The sequence below is a fragment of the Spea bombifrons genome, chromosome 4 (genome assembly GCF_027358695.1).
Source record: "Spea bombifrons isolate aSpeBom1 chromosome 4, aSpeBom1.2.pri, whole genome shotgun sequence".
In the NCBI taxonomy this organism is placed as follows: Eukaryota; Metazoa; Chordata; class Amphibia; order Anura; family Pelobatidae; genus Spea; species Spea bombifrons.
Genome location: NC_071090.1, coordinates 62,081,958 through 62,106,389, shown reverse-complemented (window position 1 = coordinate 62,106,389; position 24,432 = coordinate 62,081,958). Strand labels below are relative to the sequence as shown.

The 24,432-nt window shown below is 38.3% G+C and overlaps 1 protein-coding gene across 5 annotated transcripts in view; it reads left to right on the top strand.

Annotated features, from left to right (window-relative positions):
• The window catches only part of MAGI2 (membrane associated guanylate kinase, WW and PDZ domain containing 2), a 401,461-nt gene that overhangs the window by 360,996 nt on the left and 16,033 nt on the right, over nt 1-24,432 (top strand). For all 5 annotated transcript variants that reach the window (XM_053465469.1, XM_053465466.1, XM_053465467.1 and 2 more), the window contains 7 exons: nt 2,690-2,882; nt 3,501-3,743; nt 7,650-7,835; nt 9,535-9,691; nt 9,773-10,013; nt 11,809-11,952; nt 20,472-20,610. In XM_053465469.1, coding sequence (XP_053321444.1) covers nt 2,690-2,882; nt 3,501-3,743; nt 7,650-7,835; nt 9,535-9,691; nt 9,773-10,013; nt 11,809-11,952; nt 20,472-20,610 — 1,303 coding nt within the window. The remainder of the gene's footprint in view (nt 1-2,689; nt 2,883-3,500; nt 3,744-7,649; nt 7,836-9,534; nt 9,692-9,772; nt 10,014-11,808; nt 11,953-20,471; nt 20,611-24,432) is intronic.

Sequence of the window (24,432 nt, the reverse complement as noted above, 5' to 3'; positions counted from 1 at the left end):
AACAAATGATATACTTTATGCTCATCGGTGATAGCTATAGTTTCTTTTTTATAAAACCTCATGCTTTAAAGAAATATCACACCCGTTCTTGTAAGTGGGCATTCTAGCATTAGATGGCCATATACAATATATAGTATGTAATGATATTTTCCATCATATCACAAAGCAGCTATAACTAACCACTTAGCCAATAAACTTGTAGGTCACAAACTCTATAGGGACTCAGAGAAAATGGGGTACCCAGGTGCCAGTGACCCTAGGCTTACCCTTACGCAGTTTTTGAGGTTCAAATAATTATTCAGTTGTGTTTTGTGTATAAAGAGAGCTTAATATTTGTGTAGTACAATGTGTACCAACCATATGATTCAATCGTATATTTGTTTAAATCCGAGTCTTTTATTTATTGTATGGTGGTTATCCATGTTTATACTTCCCCAATGTAACCCAAATCCTGCTTAGTGGCTCTTTATAGATACCTAGATAGGAAATATCCTCTGATTATTTACTTATTTTTTTGAACAGCCATAAGGACTAATTAACAAAATAATAAACACTTCATTGTTCATTATGAGTGGAATAATACATTAGTTTATATGCACTCCTTGTCGGTATTCCCTTTGAAGGGATAAGCTTCAAGAGTATGAATTTAAGGAGCGAGGATTAGTATGTTCAGTTCTCATACCTTATCTCTGAAAGTATATTTCATACGTTTGCAGCTTTAAAGTTGCAAGCTTTTCAGTTACACAGACTTTGTCTTTAATAATTGCTTTGTGCAGCCTAGGGAGAGGTTTGCGAATGGGAAGCTTCACCTAGAAAACCAAGGTCAACCAATAAGTTAAATACAATTATATGACCTCAAATCACGTTTTGTAGAATCCGTCTGCAAATGTGTTCCTGGCTTTGTGCTGAAATGGTAGAAATGTCAACAAAAGTGCTATACATTTACACAAGGGGCTTTGCCAGCCTGCAATTAAGCTCTCTAAGCCACTCGGAAGTAGTTGCATCGCAATAACTGTTGTATTTGCACAAGGGAATTTATTCATTATTCTATAATGGAAACTCCAAAATGCATTGCAGTCCATTTTTGAGGTTGGTGTAAATTGTGACTAAAGTCGAATACATCAGTTTACTAATCAGACATAATTCTATGAGCAAGAACTATGACATCTGTTATCATAACTACAATTTGAAAAGGGTCTCCAACTCAACAAAATCAACTTGCCTCAGTTGAATACAGTTAACGGGATCATTTTATAGTACAAAATTAACATTTCTCTGGGATATGTGCTTGCTTTTTAGAGAATTATAGAAAATGGCCCTAACCATGAATTCCAAATTATTAAAGCAGATCCTTAAAAGTACACCAGAACGCTTAGATGTTTAATATTTTGATAAAATGTTTACTTAGCCTTGTATTTCCATACATGATATAATACATAGGGCCAGCCAAGCCCTTCTTGCAAGAGAGACTGGAGGGTCCTTTATAATGCATAATGAAGTCAGTGAATTGATATTTCTTCCAAACCGCAAAACTGCTGAGTAATACTTCTGTCCTCTTGGTTCATATTCATCATTTCAAAAGCAATGCCTCGACAAAAAACTTTCTTCAATGCAGGATTAGTTTTGGTATAATATTATGGTACTATAAAATATGCTATGCAATTTATTTTTAGGCATAGGTTCCTTCTAATTAGTCATTTCAAACTTCCGGAAGCAGATTTCTTCTGATACATAAACATATCATGAAACATTCCACATTGGAACTCGGATATTATAAAAGGTTTGAGAAGTGTGTAGTATGCGTAGGTTAAATTTAGCTTGAGAGCGTGTTCTGGCTTCAAGGAAAGGTCTAAAAATATTAAGCTTCACATACTTTCAAATGTTTGATGTTCCATTGTTCAACATGTAAGGAAAAGAAAGTATCATTTATAAAGGGCACCGCTTGGAATCCATGTTTTATCCTACATTGTCTAAAAAGTATTAGAAAAAAGAAGAATACAAGTTATATTTTCAGTTAATATTTGAACTGAATTCTGTGCGAGCTCAGAACTTGGATCCCTGGTGTGACAACAGCATTGGTCTGAATCATAAAAAACATCCCATGCTGTTTCAATGCTGTCTTCTCAGTTAAATAAGGTAACATAATATATATTTTTCCTTTGCACAGACTGCATTATATTAAATATCGATTCAAAGACAGAATGTGTTGTCTTCTAGTAGAATATGCCACCAAATTAATCACTAATTCTATTAAAAGTGGGAATGTATCGATAACCCTTTCAGTGCCAGTGGAGGAAATCTCATAATGTGCAGCTACCACTTTTAGCAATCTCTATATCAGGGAGTTGCAGCCCTGCATGTACTACCGCTATTGGGTATTATTGTTGGGTTAAAGGCCTGTAGGTGTTTTCTCTCACAAACCAGTTTCAGAAAAGGCTGCCATGTTTAATTGAACGCAAGAACCAGTAGCATGGTAATGGTATGTGTTGGCTGTAGTTATTTCTGTTTTACATTTTATAAGCAAAAAAAGGAAATCATTATCCCTTTTTATGAATTTCTAATGGTGACTACTGGTGTTTTACCCTAGTCAGAGTTGTCCCTTGTTTTCCTTTCTTTTCTTGTTTTGTTTTTTATTATGTTTGAACATATCTGAAAGTAGCTATAAATGTTGTTTTTGTTTTATGACTAGATCTTAATTGGTGCCGTAATAGCGATGGGGTCTGCAGACAGAGATGGCCGTCTACGCCCTGGTGATGAGTTGGTATATGTAGATGGAATCCCAGTTGCTGGTAAAACCCACCGATACGTGATTGACCTTATGCATAATGCTGCTCGTAACGGACAAGTCAATCTTACTGTGAGAAGAAAGGTGCTATCTGTTGGTATGTTTAGCACACACTGCAATTTTACTAAGATCTTTTCATACCACTTAGCAATCAGTATATGAATCCTATTTGTATCTGGTTTTTTACCAGATCAGTCATGCTTTCATGGAGATTAAAATATACTTTGATATTTTTTAAGGTGTTGAAGTGCATTGTAAGCATTATATTTTGCTGTAATGTCTGAAATTAAATTTAGTTACTGACTAAACCCTTGCAAGCAGGGTTGGGGAAATCACTGGATCCAAGTAGCCATGTAGACGATTTACCATTCCTGGATCAAGGAAAGAAATCAAGCTTGCACCTAAACTTCACTGCTACTGATTTATTTAGGTTTTCTTTGCAAGTCCTAGTTTCTGGATACATTTGTGATGCTCATTAATAAAGAAACCATCTAGTAATGTGTCATTTCCCAAAAATATTCTAAGAAATTTACTATAGTTATTGGTACAGGATAATTTACAGAATTCTAAATTGTGACTGGTCAATATAGTTTTTGGTTTTATATACATTGCATGAGGTTATGCAAGTTATAGTCTCCAATTTAAGAGCAGTCCATATATGTTTAGCCCACATACACAATTCCTTTGTTTTTGCTAAGAAGTTTTCTTTATACAGGAGAACCATGCCCAGAAAATGGCAGGAGTCCTGGCTCTGTGTCAACACATCATAGCTCTCCAAGAAGTGACGCTGCCTATCCAAACAGTAACCATAGTGCACCGTGCAATTCTTCCCCTCCTGAAGGCTTATCTTCGCAAAATATGCAGTCCAACGATGTGATTATCCATCGCAAGGAGAACGAAGGATTTGGTTTTGTTATCATAAGTTCTCTGAACAGACCAGAATCTGGAGCCACAATAGGTATACTTTTTCTTACAGCATGTTTTTTTCTTGTAAGATGAATTCCATTACATTTCCTTTTGGTTCCAGGATGTATTATCATCTTCTTAATTGTGGACACAGCACACCATGTAGGGGGGGCTGTTCCACAAACCAATAACCTCAGTGAATATCAAGCACCAATACTGGGTCAGCTGGTGTGAGTTTCCAGTGAGTTCCTATTAAAGAAAATAATATTCTATTCCTGCATACACTAGGTTGAGGTTTTGTGAACTAAGTAGCATCTCTCGTTATGTGAATTTTTTAAACAAATTGCGAACGCCTGTTAGTTACTTTTGCTTTCTTAAGTTTTGCATTTTCATAAATTACAAAATATTTAGCATCTTAGTAGATGTTACTAATAACAGAATAATATTTCATATCTCAAAAAATAATTTGATGCTTAAGTCCATGCCACCACTCTAGTGCTTAAAGAGTTAACAAAAAATGTAATCGGTTCTTCCTCTTAAGAGATTCTGCGTTTTGTATCATGTAAACAGATGCTTTTACACAAGTTATAACCTTATTCTGCCACTGGAAATGATTTCCAGAAAACGTGAGTACCAAAGCTTTTATTTGGATTGGTCTCTGAATAATAAAATACTGCAGAGGTTGCCCAAGTATGATTGCTTTAGGATAGAAAGCTTATTTTACTGGAAAACATAAGCTGCCTTCCAGAGTTATTAAAATTGAGAAGTTGATATTGTGAAACTAGACATTTATCCCGTTTATTGTTGGACAATGCAGAGAGCTCCGTGGTGAAAAGATATGTTTATGGAATACATTAGGCTTTTTCTTCATACAGTACGTATTCAATCACGAGTTTCCTAAACCAAAGAACAAATTCAGTATTCATTACCCTGATTTATATGTATATATAAATATTTGCTTATTTCAAATTTTCACTATAAAGTTATTCTGTGTACGCACTGAATGCAAATCCAGATCCTTGGTACAGTAAGTGTGTGTGTGTATATAATATGTATGACATGTATATGTGTTTATATGTGTATAAACATATAACATATAACATACAACAACACAGGAACCCTGAACACAGTCTAGTGAAGTCAACAATGCCTGGATGCATCCACAAGCCAGTGAACATGTGTATAGTTAAATGGTGAGCACACCTGGGAACCCTTTGGGTTTGAGACTCTGGGTAAAGCGCCATTTCTCCAAGTCGCTGTGTGAGATCCCCAGGGCGCATGTCCCACTCCCTGTCCATTTCCTCACCCTCGTACAAATTTACAGCGTTTGGGCATAGCCCTGCCCACTAACATCATCAGCTCCGCCCATCATTACCCCGCAGAGGCCAGGCTCCAGGTAGCCTGGATCTTCCAAGGCATGATAGGTCCACAAAAATCTACAATCCTATTTACAGAACTTGTTTTTCCCCCAGAGGTGGGCAATTCTCAAATGAAAGCAAAATTAACAAAAAACTACAAGCAAAAACCTAGCTTGATCTGAACACTGAGTAACCTCAAACAAACCTGATGAACCAGCAGGGTGATAAACTAACATAAATGATGTCATGAATTCACCTACTTTTCTTTACGCGCAGCTCACTTCTAAGCAAGTCCAAACACAATCTTATCTTGCTCTACTACAGGCTAGGCCTTAAGGCAAACTACTTTAGCATAGTAGATTACGGACAGAGGAGATAGAGAGAGAGAGAGAGAGAGGCATGAATAATCTCATCATACAAGCTGACAAAATATTGGTTTGTAAAGCTTAAGGGGTTAAAAGTGCTTCAATTTATACAGTCTTACAAAATGATCACTTAGATCGCGTAGGATATCATTCTGTGAAACGTATCATGTGATGAAGGTCACCACTATGACCTGTCACAGTCCTGTTCCTTTTATTGTGTTATTTGCCTTAAAGTGAAGTCTGATTATCCTGCCAGACAGTTGCTGAAAAGTCACTGTCCTTAGCTAACATTTACAGTTCCAGGAGTGTTGTTGCCTAACAACGTGGAAACCTGAGAGAAGGTGACATGTCTTTTAAAGTAAGTCAGATGGTGAGAATGTGTTCTCATCAGGGTTGTACACTAAGGTTGTTGATGAACATATAATATAGCCTTGTCTCCGCAGCTGTAAAATTGAGCTGGACATGCTTAGCAAGGGAGCAAACACCAACGATATTGGTCAAGCTGTTTTTGCTTCCTTGTGTTGGAGTTTTCCATTGAACATAGAAAAAGAGGTATAAGTCTTCTGGCTTCCAGATGATGAAGATACCTCTGAGATTCCAAAAGTTTTAGTAAATTTAAATTTTTTCTTATGCTGGCCCAATATAAGGTATTGGCTTCAATTCTTCCATTAAAGACTGTTCTCTTCTATTAGGCTAACATTGCTCTCTCTATTTTAGCTTTTGTCCATTGGTACGCTATTAAAAGCTACATGGGATGTAACTGTTAATTGTACCACTATTACCACTTTTTCTCTGTGTATATAAAGTCCAATTTATCTTGTTTTGTTTTTTTAAGCTCTTTCCCGGGCATAAAAATGCAATTTTATTAACCGATAAAGGACTCTATTTATTACTGTCTAGGTTCATGAGGTTATGCTATTTTTCTTTTTCCAATAAAACCTCTATTTTGGTTTACTTCATCCATAATTGTAGCATTATTATTCTTCCAAATTTAAATCAATCACTTTGTCAGAAGCCGAGGCCTACCATAAATATATCAGGATTACAAAAGAGTTATCTTACTGCTTGATTTATTCTTAAATAAGCTTTCCATCTGCAATGTCGGCTTCAAAGTACTTATCTGTTAAGTCAACTGTCAAAAATAATAATTCTTTGGCTTTCCGAAGAAGGCATTGATGAATGAAGAATGGTTTTCTTTTCTCTTCTCTCTAAAGCATTTGATGTTTGCCTTCAGAATGTAAATGCTGTGTGTTCCATAAACATCTGCTGTATTAATTGCATTAGATCAACATTAAATTTATACTTAAAATATGTACATGTTCACTGGTTTTGCTACTATTAGCTGATATAAAGTACATGCTGTATAAATGTATATTATTCAAGCTAAACAAAAACAAAAATAATACAGGCTAGTAGAATGGTGCTCTTTAATTCTTGGGTTTTAAATGTGTACAATATTTTGTTAAAACAAGTGAAGGAAACTAAAAACAACAAAATAAATCAATGTGGGTTTGGTGTTAAATGAAAAATCAGTACAATTATTGAGAGTTTGCCTTTTTTTTCACTTTGCATAGATCTGGTAGGTCTTGTTAAATCTAAGTTTTGGGTCAGATCCAACCGTCCACTGCAGGAGCAGCGGGTGATTATCAACGACTGCATTGCTGCTTGCAGATAGAGTATCTTGTAACATCTTCAGTACAGGCTGCTCTTTTTTTCTTAAAAAATAAAATGCTAAAGCTATGTATGAGGTTTAATGGAATTTTAAGAAGTGAGTCTTTCAATGTGACAGTAAATGTAGGCACTATTAATACAAATGGTGGATTAATGCTAAGAATTAAATTTTTCTCTTTTGGGACCAATTAACCTATAACTAGGCCTGCTTTTTCAATCATTTAGGCAACCAATCAGGAATGGGTTTTCACTCAACCCTCGACAAATTAATGACAAGCTTGAAACTAAACCCAAGAACCATTGGGCTATATAAATAGGCCGCAGACGATGGTTATCCAGCTAAGTGCTAAATTACTGTAATAATTCCCAGAGGAAAAAAATATCTAATAAAAAATAATAAACACAGCAGGGTTTTTTTCTGTTTCAAAAATACGATCTTGCTTATAACGCAGAATAATGATGTTTTTTATAATAATTATGTAAATGCAATTTTCCTTCAATTATTACAATTTCAGAACCAAACTACTTTTCATGGATTCTAAATGCAGTTTGATTTTTCTGCAGCTGTACCGCATAAAATTGGACGAATTATTGAGGGAAGCCCTGCGGATCGCTGTGGAAAGCTGAAAGTCGGAGACCGGATCTTAGCTGTGAATAGCCAGTCTATTATCAACATGCCCCATGCAGATATTGTGAAACTGATTAAAGATGCAGGGTTAAGTGTAACACTTTCCATCGTTCCTCAGGAGGGTAAGTAGCTGCTTCTCAGCAGTTAGAAAGGTCTCATTATGGCTAATGGATACATGTTGTGTTTGTACTTTTAAATGAATGTTATAAAGAAACTTGTTTTAGGCACATACTGTACATAATAGAATAACCAAACATTCTAAATACTTGTATGTTGCAGGGGTTTGTCATTTTTGGAGGGGGGGCAATATTCAGAAGGCATTTTTCTACTGTATGTTGAATTTCAAATGCGCAAAGCATATTATTTATTTTGGTTACAAAAGTTACGAAAACATGAGTATACTGGCATAAAGGTTGATTCCCAATGGGCAGAGACATATATGATTTTAGCCTTTTTAAAGTAACATTTTCAGCTACATTTTGAAAGCTTCATGTATATTCTTTAGAACTAGTTGAAAGATTTCCACTAAAGGGAAAGTGGACAGGCGTTTGGAGAGTCAGTGTTTAATGTACCTGTGGGGGGTGAGTGCTTTGGCTTCCAGTTCGTGTTCATGGCATGCTCTTATTCTACCAGTTTGTTACCCTGAGGACATGCCAGTGTGTCCATAAAAGTTGAGGCAAGATGTCCCTTAGGATGTTTCTGTACATTCAGTCTTTTTTTGCAGGGGCTGTCTAATAGCTTGGACTCTCCCCGACAGCAAAACTGCCAACAGATCATGTGTGGCGTGGTAATATGTAAGCAATGCCCATTTGGTTGCTGGCCATTGGTCCCCCTGTAAACCCCCAATCTGCCATTCCAGTGGCATATAACGTTCTACAGCGTGCAGCTAGATCCACTGTATGCTACATGAGCAGAGAAACTGCCAAGACCACCTCATGATCGCCAGTCCCCCCCTGTATGTAAATGATAGTGTATGTGGAGTATTACTGTAATCAGGGCACCTACTGTGTAGACGAGATCCTAAGCAAAATGTTGAGAGAGAGAGAAAGCATTGTGCTTAGCAGTAGCAGTTTCAGTCTATTTTTTTCTGAATGTAATCTTTAAGCGAAATTAAATTCATTTTTTATCTTTTCAAAATTTGTTTGTGTGCCAAAGTCTGATATACCCATTCATTCACGTAATGATATAATATACATCACTGAATTGACCGTGTAATTGTATTAATTAGTGATTTATTATTGTAGTGTTATGGATGAAGAAGAATCTATATCAAGAGACAACCATCTGATTACTTGTACATCTGAATGCTTTATTTAGAGATATGACAAGTGTTCTTTCTGCATACACTTAATCAAGCGAATACTTGCCAAATCATTAAGCAGGAAAGCTATTTGTGCAGATGAACCAATCGGTTGAATCGCAAAATAAACAGACGGTCAACATAGCCAAAATGTACTTAAAAGAGACATTAAAGGGGTGATGTGAGTGAACCAAAACAAACACACATCTCTTCTATAGCACACATTGCACAATTATGATCATATCCATAATACCTTAAATACATAGGCACATTCTGTGAGATTGTTTTGAATTTTTACACCTGTTTGCTACATCTATAAGCAACCAAGTGTACAGTGTTATATGACCTTTATGCCTGTTTGTTCACGTATAAGAGCAATATACATCTACATCAAAATAACTAAAAGTTAGATATATAAATGCATTGAATTACATTTTATTTTTGTGCAAAAGATTAGAATTTGCTGAATTACATTTTACCTGTGTTATTTTACAACTGTGCTTTTTTCCCCTCAAACAAAGAGTTAAACAGTCCAGCATCAGCACCAAGCTCCGAGAAGCAGAGCCCCATGGCACAGCAGCACAGCCCAATGGCGCAACAGAGTCCGGTAGCACAGCAAAGTCCGGTAGCACAGCCGCTGCCTCCACAACCACTTCAGTTACAAGGGCACGAAAGCAGGTAAATGCTGGCATCTTGGTAACATGAAGTAAGGTAACGTTTACCATGAGGAACTCTAACCCCTACAATTTATTGATACAGTTATAGGTCAGAGGTGAAAGCCAGACAGGATGTAAAGCCTGATATCCGACAGCCGCCGTTTACAGATTATCGGCAGCCATCGACGGACTATAGGCAACCTCCGGTAGATTATCGACACCCTCCTGTAGTTGATTACCAGCAACCCCCTCCGATGGACTACAGGCAGCCTCCTTTAATTGAATACAGACAACATTCTCCTGATACCAGGCAATTTCCACTACCCGATTACCGTCAGTTTCAGGTATGTATGAGGTTATTATATATGCATACCTGTGAACTTTCCATGCTTGACCAGGTGTTTCAGAGTGAAATGTTGCTTTCCCGGGCCTCTCACAAGAGCAGGGCCCTCTTCTCTTTTGCACCAGTTTGTTATTCTATGTGTTATTGTATGCGTTTCTAAATTGTTCTTCTGACTGTAACAGCGCTGCGGAATCTGGCGGCGCTTTATAAATATATGTAATGTTATTGGCGCATAAAAATGGACATACATCGATTAGCGTCCTTGTACGTGTTAAAACTGTCTAAATGCTTTGTTATACAATCTTATTTATTACACAGGCAAATGTTTAAAGTAAAGGATTGATTTATAGCGGCAGAACTGAGTTCAGTAACATGTGAGGATCAAAGTCATCATAAATGGAGGCTTCCCTGTCCTAAAGTTACCTATCTTTTTGTCACACTTCTGCCAGAACAAGTTAGCTTCAACCAAGGGGAAAGACTAATAATGAAACCCTATAACGTGCTGTTATGATCGATACCCTTGCATACAAAGTTGATTTCTTCCTGAAATGGAGCTTGCATTGTGCATTGTGCCCCATAGTCATGGTCATAGTCATGGCCATGGCCATAGTCATGGTCATGGCCATGGTCATAGTCATGGCGATGGCCATGGTCATAGTCATGGCGATGGCCATAGTCATAGTCATGGCCATAGTCATGCTGGAATAGAAAAGGGCCTTGCCAAAACTGTTCCCACAAAGTTGGAAGCATACAGCTGTCCAAAATGTCTTGGTATGCTGAAGCATTAAGATTTCCCTTCACTGGAAGTAAGGGACTCAACCCCTGAAAAACAGCCCCATACAAGTATCCCTCATCCACCAAACTTTACAGTTGTTACAATGCATTTAGGGAGATAACGTTCTCCTGGTTTCCGCCAAACCCAGACTTACCAATCGGACAGCCTACCAGAGAAGTGTGACTCTTCACATTACACAGAACGCGTTTCCACTGCATGCATTGTACGTGGTGATGTGAGGCTTGCAGGCAGCTGCTCGGCTATGGAAACCGATTCCATGAAGCTCCTGCCGCATTGGTTTTTGTGTTGATATTAATGCCAGTGAACATTTGGAACTCTTCAGCTATGGAATCATGTTGGCGACATTTACACATCATGTGCCTCAGCACTCGGTGACCCCGCCCTGTGACTTTACGTGGTCTTCCATCACGTTGTTGCTGTTCCTAAACCCTTCTATTTTCTTATTGCAAGAGGTAGCATCCTATCACAGCACCATGCTCAAATTCACCGAGCTCTTCAGAACAATCCATTTTTCACAAATGTTTGTAAATGCATGGCTAGGTGTTTGATTTTATACAGCTGTGGCAATGGGTCTGAAACACCTGAATTCAATAATTTAGAGGTGTGCCCCAAAACTTTGGCAAATTAGTGTGAGTATATACAGTGGGCCTTTCAGGAACAACATCAGAACACTCTGTCCAGAAGAGTGCACCACTAGGAACACCTAAGATACTGCGCAGAACTCTCAAACTTCCAGGCTGGTAGAGAGCCAGAGGTTAGGGAAACGCATACCACCCATAGAGGAGAAAAAATAATTTAATGATATTTGAAACCAGTAAACACTGTCTCTTCTAAGCTTAAAACGTACACTGAACTACAAAATGTAAGATTCAAGGAGTTGGCGGATCTGTTAGGAAGACCTGAAGAAATTATTGTGTTCCTCGACTAGCATAAAACATGGCACTGAGGCAGTAAACACATAATCCTGAAATATAAACTTGGAAATAATTGTGTATTGCAGGACTATGACTATTTCACAGTTGAAATGGAGAAGGGTGTGAAGGGCTTTGGATTCAGTATACGTGGTGGGAGAGAGTACAAGATGGATTTGTATGTGTTAAGGCTGGCAGAAGACGGTCCAGCAATAAGAAATGGCAGAATGAGGGTAAGTCATATCCAAAAGCTCAGTGTTATCTATGAGGTAAAAACATAATTGAATCTAACAATTTAATCAATTATGTGATTGTTGCTTTTAACTTAATGTGTCATGTTTTTTAATAATTCAAATTTTATATTTCTGGTTCTGATATCAATCAGAGATGTAGCCGTAGCAATTCATGCAAAATCTCTTTTAGCAATCCCTCTTGGAAGTTAGCAGAATATTCCTGCTATTTTGGATATAGCTATAACAGAGTCTGGAATAATTTTGAATGTGATAGATTCCCTTTAAGTTTTATAGAAACTGCAGTGAATGATTCTATTAACGTTCTCCCAGATGGCACGAAAGTCTGTCTTCTCCCATGTAGCTAGGCCTATGAAATCATGATACATGCCTAAGAATAAGCTCGGTATATACATTTGTTGCAAACTGGCCTAAATAGTAGTCCAGGATATGAACAGAACCTCCAGTTAACCACCTTCATAATTACTGTGAGACTGAGATCAGTAGTTATAATGTGAACAGATTGATCCTTCCTGTATGAACAGGCAACAAGCTGGCTCATAAACCTGAAGGGTGCTCTCCAGTGTAATATTGTGTAGATCTGTTGCTCATTTACAAGATGCCTAATAGGCTTCATGGAATAATGTTTTAGAAGAAGAAAAATCCATCCATAGTATGAAAAAGGGTTGAAATGTTGGTTTATCAGGTTTTATAAATATGTTTCAGTCTATCTATCCATGTAATGCTATAGTATTAAAGTGACATTCAAATCATTGTGTATAATTTCTTAAATCCAAAACTACCTCTGTGCCAATAGGCATTTTATGGTCCCCCTTAATTCATAATGCACCTTATTTAAAGATATTGCCCTTTGCTCCCTTGATATGGCACTCTGTCCCCCAGATATGCCACTCTGTCCCCCAGATATGCCACTCTGTCCCCAGATATGCTTTATGCCCCCTAGAAATACCAGTCTGCCCCCCTGGTATGCCATTCTGCTCCCTAGATATGCCACCCCTCCCCAGACTTACCAATGGTGTCAAGCGTGGCCGGCTTGTCACCTGCTGCGGTGATGCGCGCAAACCTCTGCTGCCGACACTTCCAACGGGGCTTCTAATACGGATAAGCCCCGGCGGAAGTGCCAGCAGCAGAGGTTGTCTGCGCGGTGCACGTAGACAACCTCCGCTGCCAGCACTTCCGCTGGGGCATCTATGGTGGAGCACTGGAAGGTTATATCACGCCGGTGCTCCACCATAGAAGCCCCGGCGGAAGTGCCGACAGCGGAGGTTGTCTACACACATCGCGCAGACGTCCACCAGCTGCCAGAGAGTAGGATCCAGGTGCCCTCACTGCAGGGGATCTGGATCCTAACCCTGCTGCTTCCCCAAAGCGCCCGGAAGTGCATGTTCCGGGCATCGGGCGATACAAATTGCGCATCCCGAAAGTTGGGCCTATATTCGGGCCAATACTGTACATTTGCTAGTTATTTTGTTAGCACAATGTACATATATATATATATATAATGTGTTACACTTACCCATAGTGGACCTTGTCATCCACACTTCTTTTGGGTGACAGGTCTTTAAATAAGTAAACAAAATGGGCATACTAAGTGGGCTGAATGGTTATTATTTGCCATCAAATTATATGTAGCTTTATTGTAATTAATATGAAGCATTACGTGAGACTTTGTGTATTTTAACTTAATGTAGTTCTGTGCTAATTCAGATTCCATTTGCTACCAAAGAGTTTACAACTGTGAAAAGTTATCTGTAGGCTTTCTTTCACATATTGCTTGAACTGTATTCACCTAGCATTCCAGCTGAGATTTGCACTAAAGCTCTGAAGTGTTCAAGAACAGCTTGAGGGAAAGACACACTCAGACTGCCATGTAACTGCTGAACTATCCCTTGTCTCTATGCCTGGCTGCTAATTTTATTATACATCAATGTGCCCTGTCAGCCACAGGATTTAACTAACCTCCATCAAACAGTGTTATGTTATGGATTTGTTTTTATTGTTCTGTATTGCTCAATAATAAATGAAATGCACTTTGTCTTCCATGCATTCTCCAATAAAATCTTTTCAAGTGCATAAATAAGTTGGCATGCAATATGTTTTTTAATTCTTGTTATCTCGCCCCTGGTGCCTGAAGCACTATAGAGAAAATACGTACAATTTATAAGCCCACAATCATAATTATGTGCCTCTAACTATTTTGTGTTTTTTATTTTCTTTTTATTAAACATGAGTAAAGTCCAGTGTAGTGTAATAAATTATATAGGCAAATGAAGAAGTGGAAACATTTAATTGAAAAGCGTTGTTTTTATTTCTCTTCTTCGCCTATCATCATTCACATAAAAAGCTTTGTTCTTGTTGGCATGAAGATCGGTTAATACCTTTCTTCACTGGAAATGTTACACAGATCTTTATTGTTATATTACCATGGCAATACTATAACATTTCCCATAATTAGAACTATTCACGGATACATAAATGACACCTAAATGACACCCACTATCAGGGGCGTAACTAGAAACCTCAGGGCCCCCGGTGCGAGAATCTGTTAAGGGCCCCCCCAACCCCCAACCCATCTATCCCTTTCTCACGATCTCCCCTCTCCCTCCCTACCCCCTTCTCACGATCTACCTTCTCCCTCCCTAACCCCCTTCTCACGATCTACCCTCTCCCTCCCTACCCCCCCTTCTCAAGATCTACCCTCTCCCTCCCTACCCCCCCACAATCTACCCTCCCTACCCCCCCCACCCCACCCCACGATCTACCCTCCCTACCCCCCCCCACGATCTACCCTCCCTACCCCCCCACGATCTACCCCCCCCACGATCTACCCTCTCCCTCCCTACCCCACCCCCCCTTTGTAGGTCACTTACCGTCAACTCCTGTGTTGGGAGCGTGAGGCGTTTGTCTCGGGTGCCGGCGCTTCCCCTGCGACCCCGGTAGTTCCGCCACTGCCCACTATCATGGGATAAAATCCAGGTTAGTTTTGAGGCCCTCAAAGACATAGTCACTAGCAATAAAGGCAGAGCTTTTGAAGCATTATCAGCAAGATCATAGCAGGCACATTAATAAAATAAGACATAATACAGGAACATGTTGAATAGTATCGTGGTATTAAATTGCAGTCAGAATGAGACATCAGAGCACCTTTTAGGCAGAATACCAACAGTACAACAACCGTGCTTGGACAGTAGTCCAACTGCTGCCTGTTGGCTGTAATAAAAATATGTGATTGAACACTAGCCCTCCATTCTCTCCAAATTCTCTCCCCTAAGAACCCAATATATACCCCAGGTGTTTACAAATGAACTCAATTGCCTTGCTCAATGTGTGGTGTACTGAAGCCTTGGATGACTCCATTAGCGGCTTGGTAATGTTTGCAATGGAGCGGAAAGCCAAATTGATTGAGGGGAGTTTATTTCAAACTAGAAGAAATGTTAGAACCAAGAGGTCATAATCTAAAACTAGAGAGCCAGAGGCTTAGACATAATGTAAGGAAGTTTTACTTTACTGAGAGTGTGGTAGATAAGGGGAACAATCTCCCATTGAAAATGTGTTTGTTCATTAACCATTTACTGTAAAATAAAATGTTGCATCCATTTCATTTTTCATTTTGAAGAGGCAAATATGTTCTGAGGAGCTGCATAAAGTAAATTATATCATCTGTTTAAACATTGGTATTTTGAATCATTATTTTTGCTTTTTGAAAAATAAGGGTGTTAGGTTGAATATATCAAATATTTCTGTGAAGCAGTACCCAGATAAAATCCTTGCAAATTAAAATAGTGTAATGAGTATTCCATAGATTCTCTCCCAGTAACAGATATATCCGTTTAGTTATTCATGCCGTCTTCTATATGAGAATTACTGAGTGAGATTTCTTAATGCATGCAGTGAAATTACAATGCTCAGGGAGGTTTGATTAGCTCTGTAGAGGAATCAGCATATTCTCTTAACACCGTGGGGTGCCAAGAATGCCGTAACATGTCTAATCAGCTGTCTCAAGTATGTGGAATTATACAAATCCTAAAGGAGGCATCAATGTCACAAGCCAGGAATCTAGCAATTTGGATGAGCCATTTTTGGACTGTTTTCTTACCAATAACAGCATAATGAGTGTGTCACGAACGCAGCCTACTCAGAGGATTCAGGTTTTGGAACAACTGATCATCCATTTTTGTGGTGATCATACCACTTTTTTTACACAAGGTGTAATTTATTTATGAAATGCATCTGCCTTTCTTAGCTGCCCACATTTTAGTAGTCAGTCCAGGCTGATAAATTGTCCAACCCTTTTTCACCTCCATTGTCTATGGCCTCTTTGGTTTTGCGTATCCATTAGAATTAAAATATATTGCTAGTTGAGGCACCCTGGAAAATGTTTCACGCTGTGGAAAAAATACATTTAGGCATTTTCATATGGAGTCTTCAGGCCTTCTCACATGCATGTACCCCAGAGTCTCACTGGAGCCCATTAAGCAGTGCTCTGAATTTGTCTTTAGCTGAAGAGCTCAAGCTTTCAATGGGTTGCAGTGAAACTATCTCAGCTATGAAGCAAAAGGTGCAATGTTAATGTTTTGTGATATATATGTAGCAGCGTGATCTTTTTCATTCAGATAATAAGCTGTAACAAGGTTTCAGTTTATCTAGTTCTTTTGCAGAGAATATATTTTCTTGCAACACTTCCTGCACATTATATTGTAGCATTAACACCCTAAAAGAGAAAAAAAACTAAGGATGATTGATATGTAAGAAGACCTCCCTGTTGGCTATCCTTCCTATTGTATTTAATTTTCATTATCTTTACCAAAGGAAAAAGGGACAGGGAGGTTTACTTTAGGGGCCCTGAAAATCCAATTTGTGATTTTTCTCCTTAATGCATGACAGTATGCTGTGTGAAGGAGGAAGGATCAGCACGGGTCACAGGCTGCTGAGGCACACTGTTTCCTCTAATTTTCAGTAGTTGGTGTGAGCAGTAATTGTATGTTGTACAAGATTATTTTGGCACAGCCCCTCTCTCATGGCTACTAAAAATGTCCTCACCTCCCAGAGTCCCTTTGTACCCTACTTCACCGTGAAACACCTCTCTTTTCTTCCTCCATCTAGTTCAGGTATTGATCAAATAAGCAACGAGTGAAAACACATCATAAAGATGTAAGAAATACAAACCATGTATTTGCAGATATAGAATAAATAAATAACACATAGCATGGCAGGTATAGAGCAAGGGAAAACACACACAAACCCAACCTTCCAGGTATAGATCAACTAAAACATCACATGCAAACTTAGCATTGGAGGTATAGGTCAAACAAACAATGCATTGAAACCCTAAATTGCAGGGATAAATCAGTTCGTACACCCCAAAAGCCAGCTCTGGCACCCAGATTGCACTCATAGGAGTTGTCTCAGAGTTTACCCATAAAACTTGCTTCAGCACTAAGATTGCACTCATAGGGCTTAGCCCAGCACCTAGATTACATCGAGAGGATTCTGCCCATCACCCATATTGAACACATAAGGACTTGCCCCAGCCACCAGATTGCACCTAAAGGCTTGCCCCAGCACACAGATTACACCCACATGATTTACCCTAGCACACAGATTGCATTCACAGGACCTGCCTCAGCACCCAGACTTGCCCTTGCATCCACACACTTACTTGCCCTTCAACATACTTGCCCTAACATACAAACACTTTCAAAACACAAACACACTCTCTCTCCCCCTTTCTCACAATTTCTTCCCTATCTCATGATCTGCCCTTTTTCTCATTATCTCTCCCCTTTCTCGTTACCCCTTTTATCCCTCCCCTTTTTCCCCTTTCATAATATCTCTTTTTTCTTTATCTCTCCTTCTTTCTCTTTCCCCTTTCTCCCTATATCTCCTATTTCTATTTATTTCTCCCCCTACCCTTTATCTTTCTCTTTACATCCCCCTTTCTCTTTGATCCCCCTTTTCATTATCTCTCCTCCTCTTTCTCTGTATCTCTACCTCAACCCTCTCTTTCTCTGTATCTCTACCTCAACCCTCTTTTTATTTCTCTTTGTTCTCTTTATCTCCTCACACTTTCTCTTTATCTATCCAGACCCTTTCTCACCCCTTCCTCATAATCTTTCCTCCTCTTTCTCTTTACCGCATCCTTTTTTCCCTATCCCTACTATTTCTGTTTATTTTACCTCCGCTTTCTCTTTATCACTCCCTTTTCTGCACATCTCTAACCTTTCTCTTTTATCCTTTATTTTGATACACCTCTTTCTCATTATCTCTCCCATTTCTCTTTATCTCTCGTCTTTCTACCCATCTATCTGCCGGTTCTGTGTGGACACACGTTTTCTCTGTGCGCTGGTTAGAAACAATGTGTGCACTTCTGCACAGCTTAGAAGGAATTTTACTGAGGGAGCCATCAGGATTGCTCTGCCATTCTCCCTAATATTTGTATATATATTTCTGTGCAAGCAAATTGTCAAATAATAAATCCGGCATTTTCCTCTAATATACCAGGAAAAAGAATGTAAAAAAAATAACATTACTTGATAAAAATAGAATTTAGACAGTGGTACCCAAACTACCCTTGAATAGGAATATTCTCCATTTAAATGATCTTTTGCATATAATGTTCTCTAAAGTCCCTCTCTATCACAGTAGTCTGTATCTTCTCTGTTACATTTGAATGACACAAAATAAATATTCATGGATAGTAATTCTTTTGAATACTGAAATACAAAACTATATCACAGTAGGGTTTATATTTTTCTGCCAATTTACTAAGCAGCAAATCTATTAAAGAAATGGTCAGATGGAGTGACATGAGTTTTATAAACTGTTCAGAGGAGATTTTCTAAGCAGAAGCTAGATGTGAAGGAATAATATATCTGGAGTCAAATCTGTCACATCATTAACTTCCCATCATGCTATAAATTGTATTTGTGCCACATTTGTATATACTGGCATCAATATCCTTGTTTGAAGATACTGCATAAACAAATCAAATATGAGTATCTGTCATAGTGTGGTTCTTGGAAAGGGAAATAAAATAATCTTATTATACTCTCCTAATACACTCACATCATATTGTCAGTTCTTTTCAATTCACTGTGTTTCCTAAGACCTATATTTGAAACAAAAATATTCTTCTAAAGCAGGGGTTCTAAGCAGAATGGACAATAGACTATGTGTCAGTTTTGTTAAGATTTATATAAAGTGCACCACACACAATAGAGAGATATGCACCAGATAACACTAGGTTAATATTGTGGTACAACTGCTTAGCTGTGGTTTGCACTTAATGGATGTACATATTAACTATTTTAAAAACAAAACATGAAAATGAATTAAAAGACAAACATAATTTCCAGCAAACAAAATTGAGTCCTAGACTTTGCATCCTCAGGGAAATGAGGGGGTACCGTATGAGTTTTCATCATAGTGTTTGTACAGGGTCAGGTGACAGGATGTTACCATTTACATAACGCACTGGATATTTCAGTGGGAGCGCTTTCCTGACAATAATTGGCTATTTTATTTTTGTTTTTTTGATGATATTTTTTGATGACAATTGACGGTCCGGCACGTCATGATCTAACATCCAGTTAGTGAGAAGTGACGTGCCAGGACCATCATGGTTTTAAACGGGTGCAGAACGTGATCCATGTTGGCTTTCTGCACCCAAACAGTGTTGCTGTAATGCCTCGGTGTTGAGGCATTCAGTAACACTGAGATTGGCATTAGGGGCCAAGTCTGGCCCCTCCCCTGGCCGTCCATGTCCGCCGTACAGTGTTTGGTGGCATTTGCCCGTTTTAAAAGAGTTAGGCTTTCAGCGACACAAAACTCCCATCCCAGGACGCGCTGTGACCGCTCTCCACTGCGAGTGATTTTGCCACTCGCAAGATGGTGGCGCATCCTTTCAAAAAATAAGAGGCTGGGACTTTCCATTTATTCAGCTTTTGTGTGCACAATAAATACTGTGTATAGATGTGTTTTCAGATTATTGGTCTCTTCTTTCACAATCAACCTTCCCCCATTTGTTCTTATGTAGTACATTTCTGTTGGATTTTTGTTATAAACACCTAGAATGTAATCATGTGCCCCCACCATGCTGTACATTTGTTCTGATCCTGGAACTATGTTATTGGATGTAGAAATGGAATGTACCAAAAGTACAAGCAATCAGCCGTTATATACAATGCTTGATGTTAACACTTAACCTATGGAAGGTGGAACAGTGGAAGGGTGCATGATGAACAGTGATGGTAGAAAATATATTGGCATAGATTTTGACAACTGAAGAGCGTAACTGAATTTTTCGAAGCTTTGCTTAATTATGTAGCATTACATAGCTCGTCGGTGATATCACTATAGAAAGTGAATTATCTGTCAAATCTGTCTTGTGTATATGGCATTTTGTAACATGTTTGACAAAACATTCTCCTTTGAAAATGCAGATACTCTTAAATTCTCTTACTTAATTTGATCATTTATTTTGTATCTTCCCTTCTTGGCAGGTCGGTGATCAAATCATTGAAATCAATGGGGAAAGCACAAGGGACATGACACATGCCAGAGCCATAGAACTTATTAAATCAGGAGGAAGAAGAGTCAAACTATTATTGAAACGTGGAACAGGACAGGTTCCGGAGTATGGTGCGTTTTCACCTTGTTTACACAAACAGTTTAAAACCAATGCTACCTACACATATACTTCTATTGCCTGATATTTACTGTAAATAATATATGTAAATAACATATGCCCATAACAGAATAAGATGTTTGTTCACTACCAACATCCCACTGAATTTTGGCACCTGAGGGTGATAGAGTTCAATTTGTACCAAGGTCCAGGTGATCTGATTGTATTTCTATAAACACTAAATTAGTATATGGTTTCAAATAAAAACTCATTTTTATTAGTTATTGGTTTATATGGCACCATCATATTCTGCAGCGCTGTGCAATGGGTAGATTCATTCAGTATATGTCACCAATTCTATGCTGTAAAATATTTGTTTGACTGTAAAATATTCTCCTCTGGCAGGTAAATCCAACTAATGGAAGAGACAGGTATCTACTAGTATACTTGTTAGTCCCAGAGCTAGCAATGATTCTGTTCAGAACTGCTTTTCGAGGAATAGGCAACGTTTCTAAAAACTCAACTATTCAGTTTTAGCGCAAGTTAGCTCAGTTACAAATTAATGTGCTCTTGATTAACAAATAAAGTATAATGCTGAAGCCGCATTTAGTTGCAACAAATTCTTTGGATGTTCAGTGGGTGAAATGGCATATCACGTAATAGCTGGAAGTTAATACATTTAAAATAAAACTTTATCCCTGCCCCTTTCATTCATGTCAACATGCAGGCTGGGCAGGCACAAAAAAACTCTTATTGAAACCAATGAGAGTGCTTTCTGCATGAGTGTGAGTGTTGGGGGGGGGCTTGTTAGAACCCCTGGAACTCTGCACCAGTCGGAAACTAACGGTGAGTATAACATGCATGCTGGCAGTAGATGTGTTTGACCAAACAGCAGTGAAAAAAGACCAAATGCTTCTGAAAGATTCTGCTGAATCCCTTCATCCATTTGCATGGTAGAAAAAAGTGTCAGCTTATAGTGCATATGATGACAGGAGTGTCCCGATAATCATGTACAAATTTGCTTCAGTTATAAATCTGAGACACATCACTGAAAATGAAAGCTGATATTTTTCATGCAGGAGGTGTGTTTGAGTGAACACCTGTCCTTGCACGTGATAGCCTTACTCACTGTCATCTCCAGCACTGGCTCAATGAACTCTGCAGACGGGGGTCTGTTCAGACCCTTGTGCAAACACATGGTAATATCTCTTATTGATTTCCAGCATGACAGATGAGGAGGGCAGGTTTTACATTAGGATAGTTTTTTTCCAAGGTGTAGAATGTATATTAGAGTATACACAGTGTACCCCTTTAAGATACTAGAGCGCATAATTAATGTGTTGTGGACGTGGAACTGCACCTTTAAGAATGAGTAGAATTGGATACTAAGCAATATTTAGCACATATTTACAGTGTATGGCGCGGTTCAAGAGGAACAAGCACACTCAAATTTGTCATATTTATTTCTGCTTTTTCAACCCAGATTGGATATTAGCATGTCTATTGTGGACAGATCTGCAGAATTTTGAGTGGGTCACTATTGAGCCCTTCTAATGTGCATTGGTGTTCTCTGCAAAACAATCCTACATGTCCTCTTCCACCTGATTAAACATTCATCGAAAATTTAGCTCACCCTTGATAGATGATATATTAGCAGATTTCCAATATGCCCCATGCTGGATCAGGTCCGGCAGATATTTTTAATATATATGGTCTCAAAATGTTATCTTGACAATCTATACTCCTCACGTATTCTGCTCAGATTTAGTACTAAATGTCCCCGTTGACCATTTTCTTTTTATTATAAGCTATTTGGAATCTCTGCTTGGATCCAGGTCGCTTAATGAAGAATAAATAAAAACAATGTTTTAAGGACCATTGTTAAAACCATTTTCAAGTTACTGCAATATTTGTGATAGACAATTGAAGGGTTAATATTCAGAGAGTCCCCAGGTGTAAGTAACACCATTTTAATTCTTATGAGATACTTAAAGTATGCCTAAAATTATACCCATCATAAAAAAGCAAAGCAGGGGGCATATTAAAGCAGACCTAATGAATGATGAAATTGCACATTTGCATGTACAGTATGTACTCTCCGCCAGATAATTGTTTCTTTAATTTTATGCCCCCCGCCTCCAAGCTCTGCCACATTCAGAAAACTGTGTTCCAATGGCACCATCAAACTTTAAGGCATGTGATCCAATACAAACAGTAATTACAAAAAAAAAAAAAGAAGAATCACCAAATTGTTCACCTGGGGTTATATTTCTATTCCTGGAAAACATGTTTCTCTTATTAAAGCTCTTGCTGCAGAGGGGGGGGGATACAGTATGATTTGAAAACATGCAGTGCTAGAGGTTGATCTGCATTTAGCTGTTTCTTTATTTCTAAATGATACGCTGGTACTTAATGGCTGTGATAGTGTAATGGTGAAAAGAAAAAGGGATACATATACTGCTGCGGTCTCCTCACACTACCCACTAGTGTGTAAAAAGTACACACATCTATGTGAATGTATGCCATACCAGCTCCTGGTTGTAACACATAACAAGGCCATTTGCCCAGTGTGCAGCATATGAAAACAAATTAGAACCACATTGCATTCTATGTATATATTTGCCAGTTTTTTCCCAATTGATACTGTATTTCATGTACTGATTTTTCTCTCAATAAATTGCCAAGGCTAGTAAGTATTGGAGAGCAGGGATGCGGGAGATTAAAGTCTTTAAACCATCATTTCAATAAGTAGGAAAGGTCAGTCTTTTAGTGCTCGCCTGGCAAAAAAAGCCTATGCCTAATCTTCTTGCTATTTAAGCAATCACTTGATGTTTTTTCTATCCATTAATGGTAGAAACACTTTCTCTGAGATATATACTGTCACTTTTTAACATAGGTTGTGCTACAAATTATAAAGTAACCACAGTTGCTTTGTTATAGTTGTTCATCACCGTGCCTGCACAATATACAGTATGTGCCAATAAAGCCTGTTACCTTTCTAGGACCAATCACATGAGTAATCAAATTATAGATACCGTAATTAGTTATTAAAGTGTTATTACATTTTATTTATAGAATAACATCAGATTATGTAGGGCTAGTAACACAAGATATTCACTAAAAAGAAGCTTCCAAGAATTACCTATAGTATTTATCTGAGATAAGAGTTCTTTATAAAATAAGCAGTGCATCATAAAACAGTGTGTGACTCAAAAACTGCGTAAAACAGGCTACAGAGTCAGAAGAAGGTCACTGACTTATGAGCTAATATATAATACATCCTGCAGCTGCCCCACTGATTCTCCCCGCTGATCCTGCATTGCGGTGCTGAGTTATTTGTAATATTGTAATATATCGGCTGAGACACAGCTGCACACTGGAGATAGACGCATACATGCAGGGAGGCCATACTACCTTATTGACAATAAAGTGGATAATGAAATCTCTTTCCAACCTCCTTATATTCTTCTGATTCCCCCTTCTCATTTTATTCAGACTAATAAGCTAAATGCCACTGTCTGCTCCCGGGGCTTAAAAAAGAAGGAGCTAAAGGGAATAATATTAATTGCATTCTGCAATGAATAGTGTTATTTCAATCTCCTTATTAAGACTTGCCATGTGCCTTTCAGACTCTAATTTTACATTTCTTCAGTTTCAGTGGTCTCTGTAGTTGAGCCATATGGATACTGAATGAGATTTGTTGGGGGGGTGCACAGATTTCTACTTAGAAATTTAGCTAAGTGTTTTAATCTCTTAAAGGTCAATGACATTCTAAGCTCCAAGGCTCATCCCAATCATACTCCTGATGTAGTTTCATCCAGGTCCTGCAGAGCTAC